Source organism: Silurus aristotelis (assembly GCF_946808225.1).
Source record: "Silurus aristotelis genome assembly, chromosome: 28".
NCBI lineage: Eukaryota > Metazoa > Chordata > Actinopteri > Siluriformes > Siluridae > Silurus > Silurus aristotelis.
Genome location: NC_139601.1, coordinates 9572661 through 9583199, shown reverse-complemented (window position 1 = coordinate 9583199; position 10539 = coordinate 9572661). Strand labels below are relative to the sequence as shown.

At 38.7% G+C, this 10539-nt stretch overlaps 1 protein-coding gene across 2 annotated transcripts; it reads right to left on the bottom strand.

The window, feature by feature from the left end:
- Positions 1 to 3041: 3041 nt before the first annotated feature.
- rbm12 (RNA binding motif protein 12) lies at positions 3042 to 9842 on the bottom strand. 2 transcript variants are annotated; one of them, XM_083534092.1, is made up of 3 exons: positions 9567 to 9842; positions 7612 to 7695; positions 3042 to 6699 (listed from the first exon to the last, which is right to left on the bottom strand). In XM_083534092.1, exon 3 carries the CDS (start codon positions 6675 to 6677, stop codon positions 3987 to 3989), a length of 2691 nt encoding a protein of 896 aa, XP_083390218.1. In that variant the 5' UTR covers positions 6678 to 6699; positions 7612 to 7695; positions 9567 to 9842; the 3' UTR covers positions 3042 to 3986. The 2 variants fall into 2 exon arrangements, with proteins under 2 accessions (XP_083390218.1, XP_083390219.1); XM_083534093.1 differs by having other exon boundaries at positions 9174 to 9763.
- Between the last annotated feature and the right edge of the window lie 697 nt (positions 9843 to 10539).

Here is a 10539-nt window from a genome sequence, read left to right as displayed (position 1 = left end):
CCAAAATTAGAGTCACTGACATTAATACCTTTATTTGCATGATTTTATGCTCATGATTGTCTGGTAAGATGTCAATTGAACAGCTTAACATGTTTCCCTAATGATGTTATAAAGTTAATTCACCCAAAATTACTTGTAAATTTCCCATTAAAATTACCCACAATTTGTTGATGGTGGGATTAGTGCTGCATTTAAGGTTCTTTGTAAGTGGCAATTTACAAGTTGTAATAATATCCAACCTTGACTCATTTGTCAATGCAGATAAAGCTCATAAAACGTACTTATGATTATTGATACAGTAGTTCTTTATCAATAGCTATAGGAACTCCATATATAACTCCACAATAAAGCCCAAACATTCATGCTACATTTTGAATTCGAAGCAAAGTACCAACAGCAGGCAAAAGCAAATAACTTAGCAACAGCTAGCCAGTAGAAAACAGCACATTTATCTAGCTACCAAGCTAGCCAGATCATTGTAGTGCTCAAGATACTGTTATCATTGCAAACCTGTAATTAGTATGGTCACTTGCAGACACCATATACTATACTTGTATATTTTTTAATCTAAAGCAAAAAATTTAAAAAGTACAGAAATTGTACTTCACTCTGTTTTGACTGAGTTGGCATTTTGATTTGACTATAAATTCAATTCATATAGCACTTTTAACAACGAACATTGTCTTAAAGCAGATTTACACAGATAATGTGGCGATTAAAAGTGAATATGTTCTTTATAAGTAAGTTTGTCCCTGATGAGCAAGCCGGTGGCGACTATAAACTCCTTTATATTGGGAAAGAACTAGTACCTGAGAAGCCTACACAAAGTTGAGTCCCCCTGATGTCTGTGCAGATAATTCCTAATGGTAATATCATTAAACAGCACCAAATATAAAAAATATTTCAGAATTCACTACACAGACTATAAATTAGATTATAATCAAATGTAAACATCTTTCATGATGGAGTTTTCCTTAAGAGGAAAAGGTTTCTAGTTTTACATTATATATAGTAACAATAGTAGAAGGTATTTTTATATTCAATTCATGACATACCAAAGGTGCAAGAATTCTGTTCTCACACACACACACTATTGGTTCTTAACATTTTGGCTCAATAATGGGTTTGTGCAGAGACATTGCTCTATTATTAAAAAATAATATTAATTGCAGGCTACAATTAAAAAATTTCCAGCTACAGTAAGGATCGAATCGAATTAGAAATAAGTGGTTTAATTTATTTACGAGCAACATCGTAATAAAAAATAAACACACCACACGTTATCTCCAGAAGTGAGCACCAAACACCAGCTCTTCTCCCTCATTACAGATAAGCAGTTCACAGAGCTGTTACTCAATCATACCCGAGGGCTGATTAAGTACGCACATAATTTGATAAAACACCATCAATACATCATGATCCACTCCGTTTACTATGTAGTCTTCATTTACTATGTAGTTCTAGATTATCCAACTGTGGCAAAAACTGAAACTCAATTAAGCAAAGCTGTGGCATAATAATCACTGCCAGCAATAATACAATTAATATCACTAAGTGCCAATTAATTCAAACTATCCTCATGTCTGTCCATGTTAAAATTGAAATAAAAGCTATTATAATCCATACACAAGGATTCTAGAATGAACAGCTGCTACTTAAATAGTTCGAGGTCACCATGCATCAAGAATAAGAAGAGCTTCAAAATTCAAGAATCAGCAAATAGTTATATTACAAAACCTCTCAATCTGTGTTGATAAGATTCAAAATAGCACAGAAAAACATTATAAACACAAGTAGAAGGTTTGACACTGAGAACTGAGAGTTGTTGGTGTGACCAAAAAAAAATCTTTTGATTATAATTTGAGACAATCAGATCTATGAGAAGCTTTCATTTACTCAGTTACATATCATTAGCCCAAAAAAGATGTGAGCGCAACAGCTGGATCAGAAAAGCTGTCAGGTACAGTAAGGCTTTCCTGGATCACATGTCCTTACACAATAAAGTCAGAGTAAACTCCTATTAACTTTTTCATCAATGCCACAAAAATTCAGCTTCAACTTCCGCTGAGTTAAGAAGCACAAGATTGATGCCCACAAAATCCTCAAATTTAAGAATTAAAAGGAATTCAGCAAATAGATTTAAAAGCAAATGCCATTGATTACAGAGCTGTCAGCAGCTCCAGACTGTAAAGCATGAACATTACAAAGATACAGTCATAGGTTATAGCAACAGCCCAAGCATAGAGGGGTTCATAATTCTCTAGATATACATCATAAAAAATGCAAACAGCCAACTGAGTAAATGACCACACCATGTTAGGCACAAAACAAGGTATGTGGCTTATACATAAAGCCAGTGTGAATCCAGATATGCAGCTAAAATAAGAACAAACAGCATTGTTATTTATTTCTATATAAGCTATAATTAAGCCAAAAATGTTTAAAACTTACCTTTAATAACACTAAGATGACTCAAGCAGATTTTAGTCTCACAGTGGTTAATGACAAAGAGTAATATACTGACATTAAGCGGCTTCTTTTTGTATGCAACTCTCAATAATCATTCATAATAATAAAAATAAAAGGGGGGCTGATACTGGACTGGTACATTTTAGATGCCTCATGAAAGAGACCAAAAGGAGCCTTTTAAAAACTCCTATGGAATATTTTAATATAGTGGCTCTACGACATGCAATCCATGAAACCATTGCCCATAACCACAAATGCAACAAAAATAGCAAATAGTTATTAATTTTTTTCAGCTAGTTTTGTACATAAACTTTTCAATTCACTGTTAACGCCCATTCAGGTATCATCCCAAATGTAAAAATACATTAATTTTACAATGTTAAGCATTTAGTGACAACAATACCTTAGAAACCCAGCAGGACAAATCAAGATACAACTTTTCATTTCAGAAAAAGTCATTGCTTTAGTTGTGAAACAATATCTTGCAATACCCAAACATAAATGAACACAAAAAGAAGCTTGCCATGAAAATGTGCATTTCATACTATTTTGGGGTACACGTGAAACAGTCAGCAGAGGAAAAACAATCTTTATTGTTTATTTGTAGAGTAAACAGGGACAGGTGGAAAAATACAATACCTTGCAAATTCAAAATTTCAGGAAGTGTCATTTTATTGACAAAGTAGTTACGCTGGAAAAAGTATGTACAACAGCAAATAAACTTTAACACCAAAATAACGGTGTAAAGCTGACATTAAAAAAAAAAAAAAAAAAAACAACCAACACTGCTACCAAATATCACAGCAAAAATGTGAGAGAAATACAGACACATGGTGGAGAGCTGTTAAAAGGCAGAGTGTAAAGCTTTCATTTACAAAACATTACATTGCAGCATTTATTAAATACTGCTGCTTATCCATTTACAGTGAATAAAGTCATCGCATTCATTATCTTGTGTTTCTTACAGGTGAAATTCATCCTATAGACTTTGCACTCAATATGGAACATCAACTGACAAAACACTTTCATGCATTGCCTACTGTAAAAATCAAACTAAACAGAAGGCTAAAAGTTGCATGTAAGGACACATACACCATGCATGGCAGCATTAGGTGTACTCCGCTTCTGAGAAAGCATAAACCACAAACTACAGTTCACACAGTCAAAAACTGATTTGAGAAAAGAACACAAACAAATAGGTAATTAGAGAGACATATGCAAATAAAGAAACTGCAGCATAGCAATCGGCTGATACTTGCAAAATGCAGCACTTAAGTGTTCTTACACCTCTTCATAAATTCTACAAAACTCAGCTCTTACATGATTTGACACCAGTCTCAAGCACAAAGACAAGAAACCATAACCCGCACGTTAAACAATTTGTCAACACAATTTTCTCTTGCATCTACTTTACTGGTTAATCAAGCAGGTCATCTGATTAGAGAAAAAATTGTTACACAACTCTAAGCTTTGCAAATAGAACAAGCTCAGTGCATGTCCATTTCTTTTGACTTGCTTCATCCCATAGTGATTTTAACTTTTCTTGCACCAATAGGCCGATCATTCAGGTCCATAACAGCAGCCATTGCTTCATCATGGGAATCAAATGCAACCATTGCCTCTCCTGTAGGCAGTCCTTTCTCACTAAACTGCAAGCACACAGAGCCAGGTAACACCTTATAGCCATAGAAAAAATCTAATATTTCATCAACTGTAACAGTAAAAGGCATATTTTGAATTTTGACAATGGTGGGCCGTGGGTTGCCTACACCTCCAGTGGTTGATGCCCTTGGATTTTCAGAGGATGGACCAAACGCAGGTTGAGAGCCTGCCGAACGACTTTGGTTTCCACCACGGTTTTGACTTGCACCTTTTCTTGAAGATCCATTATCAAATGATGGCATACTCCTTAAGCTCTCTGGGGCTCCAACAAAACCAGGAGGTGCATTGTTGCCGCTCGGACGGAAACCAGGTGGCTCCATGACAGGACCTGGTAAGTGCCCCCCAACAATAGGTGGAGGAACAGAAAGTGAAACATCACCCAGCGCTGTACCTAATGGAGGCAGAGGTGGTGGGCCTGCTAAGCCATTACCTGGGGCAGCAAACGGGTTAACAAATGGAGGGCTATTACCAAGGTTCCCCACAGCACTTCTGAGAAAGCTGAACTCCTCCCCAGTCATTCCAGGGAAAGCATGTTGTGCTTGGATTTGGGCTTGCACCTGGGCTTGGGCCTGGGCATGGGCTTGGGCATGGGCATGGGCTTGGGCATGGGCTTGGGCATGGGCAAGGGAATTGTTTTGAGCCTTTTGTCCCCGCTTTGACTGTGGGGGAGGATTTCTCTCAACCTCCTTCATCTGCTCATATGTAACCAAGTGAACAAAAGCATCCCTACCATTTAACTTTTGCCTATGTAATCTTTCAGCTTTATGGGCATCCTCCTCAGATTTAAATTGAACCACAGCTTGGCCAAGGCCATTACCATTGCCATCAACTAGTACTTTGAGACTGTCTTCAAACAACTGAATTCCATCCAAAAATAGGCGTACGTCTTTCTTTGACACATTATAGGGGATATTAGTTATATGAGCGCAAATTCGAGCACCCTTTCCACCTTCTGATGAGCTACCTTTATGGTCCCCCTGAGAGCCCTGCATTCTTTTGCGAATTGCATCAATCTTTTCAAACATATTTTTCTTTGTGATTGGATGCACTTGTATAAATCGACTTCCCATATACTGCATGTGGCATCCAAGAGCAACTTTGTAGTCCATTTCATTTCTAAACTCAACAAAACCCTCCCCTGTAGCCCTGCCATTCGGTCCATATGCAATATAAATGCTGTCTTCAACAATGTCCAGGTTTTTGAAAAATTCAAATATCTGTTTATTTTCTGCTTCATATGGGAGCCCCTTTAAATATACACAGTACTCTTGTTTATGAGGTGACCGAGACCTAGCACGTTCTCGACCAGAAGGGGAAGCACCACTTCCACGATGATGCCGACTCTGGTCAGAGTCACTACCTATTTTAAGCTGCTCTGCACATGATCCCTGGGTATCTCTCCATTGCCTCTCTGAAGCAGGAGATATTTCTATATATCTTTGGCCCATCATACCAGTGTTCAGTTTAAGAGCTTCAAATGAATCTAGGGGGGAAAAAAATTTAACCAACGCCCTGCCACTGCTCCTGCCAAGACCATCTCTGAGTATTCGAATAGAGTCAACCCCTAAACCGTGAAAAAAATCGGCAATTTCCATTTCAGATGTACTGTAAGGAAGGCCTTGAACTTGTATGTACAGTTCATCTTGGTTCATCCGTGCTGATTTTAAATGAGCCTGGAGACTGAGTGAATTTAGAGGGTTTAGGGGGTTAAAAAACATTGAATTTGGGTTTCCAAGAGACAAAGGTGGCCCTGATGCAGCAAGACCACCACCAACAGGACCAACTGGTGGGGGAACACCAGGATTAAAAGGAGGGAGTGTAGAGTGTAGGTGCGGCATGTGAGCCATGGGAGGGACTGGAGGCACTGAGGATAAAGGGCTTACAGCTGGTACTGGGGGTAATGTGGAAACTGGTGGTGGTACTGGCATTGGTGGCATAGGTGGTAAGGTTGGCATTGTAGGCAATGGCGGTATTGGAGGAGGTACAGTATTTAATGAGGACATGGCAGTAGTCATGGTGGACCCCATGCTAAGATTTGGGCTGCTGAAATTATTAAAGTTTGCAGGCATGTTGCCGATAGATGTAGAAGCAAAGGTTTGAGCGGTTTTGTTGCTTACTGGCTCATTACCAGAGACAGCTGTGGTTGCTGTAGTTGAAGTGGTATTAGTAAAGCCTTGTGCAGTGGTTGGCAAGTTACCCCTTTCGGTTCCTCCTGTAATATTGGGAGGCCCTGACCTATTGCTATTTCCTGAAGCCCCATCTGCATTACTAGTTTCAAAACGCCTGCGGCTCAACTCAATCATATTTTGCATTTCTGTTTTGCTGCTAAGTAACAGTGACACTTTGGAACCTTTGATTGTTCCCCCTGTGCGCATCATTCCGAGCCTTGCATCTTCATCTGTTGCAAACACGATAAAAGCTTCACCATGGTCACCCCCTACAATATGCACACCACCATCCGGGATTGTCAGACCAGAGAAGAAATGGCGAATGTCCATGGTGCCCGCCACAATGGGGAGGCCTTGCAAACGGATGACCACAGCCATGCTGAGGTGCTATTACGCACACCTGTAGATGAAAGAAGGCAATGACCATCAGGCGAGGGTGAAGGAAAGGTTAGTAGGACAAAGTCACACAAAGCAGCCTAAAACCATAGAATAGAGAGGAAGAAAGTTGTTGTACACAAAGCATTTGAGCAATCACAATGAAAAGAGCAGAGACAAATGCTGTCATTTCTTCATAACCAAAGCCAAACAATGATTTCTTAACACTAAACTCACATCTTTAAAAATGATAAAATATTAGCAGAGTTGCCAAGATGCTCCAATCCTTTGTTTTCACGAAAATAACCGCTTGCGTCAAAAAGCCAATTTCAAAAAAGGATTATTTTATTATTAATTTAAAATCAGTTTTGAAATATAGGGACCACTATTGTATACTTGGATATGGATTGTTAAAAAGAAAAAAAAAGAAATATTTAAATATTTAAAAAAAATTAATAAAAACAAATTTACAAAAGTATAAAAAACAATGCAATTCTTTACCATTTCATAACTGAAATAAACATAAAAGAAATCTGAAAGTGCAGCAGCTCAGTAAATTGTGTCAAAAGATCTGCATAAACACAATACAGGTCAGCTGCTCACAAACATAAATATGGTCCATAAAATATAACAGATAAAAGCTTAAAACCTTTTTTTCTTCAGATCACAGTAAACAAATAGTGAAATTCCATGTATAATAAATAAATTAAAAAAATCCAGCAAACAGCTCAAGAATCACTAATACAGAGCTTCCAATACAGGTATTTCTCAGAAAATAGCGGCATTAATATTATGTGTACATTTACTTTCAAGTAGCACTGCTTTTGGGCTAAATAAAAAGGTGTTAGCTTGAATATAGCTCACACTAAGTAAACTAAGATACAAAAAAAAAAAAAACTTGTGTGTCTAATGAACTAAAGGCTACGCAAATTCTTACCTGTATAATTAGTGGTCGTTCGTTATTAGTTGTGGACGAAACCCAAGCCAATCTTGTCGTCAATCATTTAAAATCAACTCTCGACTGTAATAAGAGAATAAATGAAGGCAAAATCATCAATGCAAACAGCAAAGTAACCATCTACGCCCTGTATGCATGTTCTAGTACACCATTCAGCTCCAGCCATTTCAAGCTTTTGACATCAAATTTAAATCCAGCGTTCATTCTTTCAGATCAGCATTCACACCACAGGTCTGGCTAGCAGCAAAAGCCCTTGCCAGGTTTAAAGTGGTTAAGATATGACATTATTCATAAAGAACAGCAGAAAATCATGCAGAAGAGCAAAATCTTCATTTTTAACATTTTCAGACAAAAGATGCCCAATGATGAAGCAAATAAACCACACATTATATACTATTTCACATATTTTATGACTTTATTATTCGAGTCTAATGCCTGGATTTAGTAAGAAAGTAATGAAAGAATAACATTGGATGCCTGTTAGTCCTACACAATACCAGCTGCAATAAACTGTGTGCAATAATTACCCATGCAGAGGTACAGACTGACTCTCACTCTAAACATTACTAAAACATCCAATCTTAAAACATGTATACAACTTATAAATGTGCACCAACAGCAATGCAACACTGCGTACTCTTTTTTTTCCTTCCCTTTTCCCCATACCATTGTACAGCAGTCTCCAAATTGCACATAGCACTATGAACTAGAAATTATCAGTTTGCAAATTACCACTGTGCTGAATTTGCATCTATCACACCTAAATGCTGTTAAGGAAAGTAAAATGTGTATGAGGATGTGCTGTTATTAAAAACTAATGTGTAAAATGTGATGTGTTGCATTGACACAGCAGAGAACAGACACCACCTAAAATGTGCTCGTTTAGCTGCATAACCAGAAATGTTTTCATTCCTCTTATACCCGAGATGCCTAAACAAGTGTACATATAAAAGAAGAGGTAATAAGAGTAATAATTAATCTGCAAACAGCCATGCATTTATTCAGTCAAAACTGTTTTTATCAGCACAATTGTACCACATTTTGCCTATGTACCTTACAATAACTTTGTCGACAACTTTTGCCATAATATTAGTTCTCTAATCACACAAAATGCTGCCTAAAACAAAGCTCTGACCACCACACCAGCAGTTTATCAAAATATACTAAATACTCAAAAGCCCGGGACGCATATGGCAGGACATGAGGCTCATATGCAACATAAAACACTGTGTAGGCAGCAGGAAAACGGGTCATAGCTAGTGAAATACTTTGGAGGAAAAAATGCATTTGGGTAACAAAATAAATGAATAAAAAAAAGTTTAACAGAATGACTGACCACACAAATCTGTCCACACTTTGAAAACCTAAAAGCAAAGTGGAATCAGCGACAACCCCCACAGAGAGCAGTGGACTCGCTGAGCCCCACAACAAAGCCAGACACAGGGAAGATGAAGAGAAGGCGAAAAACAGCATTCTTTCCAGTTTGACAGATAATAAAAAAAACAAAATCAAGACATAGCTTGTTATGCAGAAATACTGACATTTGGAGAACATTTTGATCTTTAGAAAATCCCGTGGCACAGCGAGGGGCCAGTCAGAGCGGAGTACAGAGCGAGGAACACAAAATGGCGCAGCAGTCAGTCGATTCTATTCAAACAGCAGTTAACGCTACGACCACCAGATTCAATCCAGGTTACGAGTTCATACTGCACGAAAACAAGATCACTTCATCCAACAGCAAAAGAAACGTAACGCCCATCTGGTTTCAGAGGACACCAAGCAAAACATTAGGCTTCTATTTCTCTAACAGTCTGCCCTACCAACGCCGGACATGTTTAAACTCCTTTCATTCCGCAAATGGCGTCAAACCTTAAGTTCAACTACAGTGCAAAAAAGACTTTTTTTGTGAATTGCTGTCCTCTGAACATCCTTACCGAAAATATCTGCTTTAACAGATTTGTTTTAGATGGTTGGGATTGGCCAGTTAAAAACCGCCGTCTCCTCTACGCCTGCACGCCGTCTGTACGACCATCATTGTATCGAAAATCATTAAACGATGGCGCTCACATTGACTACAAAGCCCAGCTACCGTCCTGTGCTTCCTGAAACCACGCCCACTCGTCCAGAGCGCCCTCTACTTGTTTCTGTTCAAAAATTACTGCTAATGAGATACTGAGTGTACCAGAGACGTGCAGTCAGATGGAGCAGTGATGGAGCAGTGATGGAGTAACCCCCCCCCCAACTACCAACTACCTACTACCTGCATGTCTTCCTTCACCACATCCATAAACCCCCTCCTTTTCCTCTTTTCCTCCTTCCCGGTGGCTACATCCTCAGCATTCTACAATTTACCAGCGCATGTAGGATGTTTTGGAGACAAGGTGAGGGAGAATGCTGAGGATGGAACCACCTGAAAGGAGGAAAAGATGTAGGCCAAGGAGGTTTATGGATGTGGTGAGGGAAGACATGCAGGTAGTTGTTTTGAAAGAAGCAGATGAGGAGGACACTATTATGGAGACGAATGATCTGCTGTGGAGACCCCTAATAGGAGAAGCCGAAAGAAAAAGAACAAATGAGGCACTGCTCCATTACTGCTCCATCACTGATCTTTTACCGCTCCATCACATCCCTCTTATAAACTCATCCTAGTCACTCCCGAACAAAACCCTTAACATCTTCAGCTCTGCTACCTCTAGTTCCACCTCCTGTCTATTAGTCAATGCCACTGCCTCTAAACCATACAACATAGCAGGTCTCACCACAGTCCTATAAACTTTCCCTTTCACTCTTGCAGATACTCTTTTATTACAAATCACTCCTGCCACTCTTCTCCACCCACTCCACCCTGCCTGTACTCTTTTCTTGACTTCTCTAACACACTCTCTGTTGACCCCAGGTACCTAAACT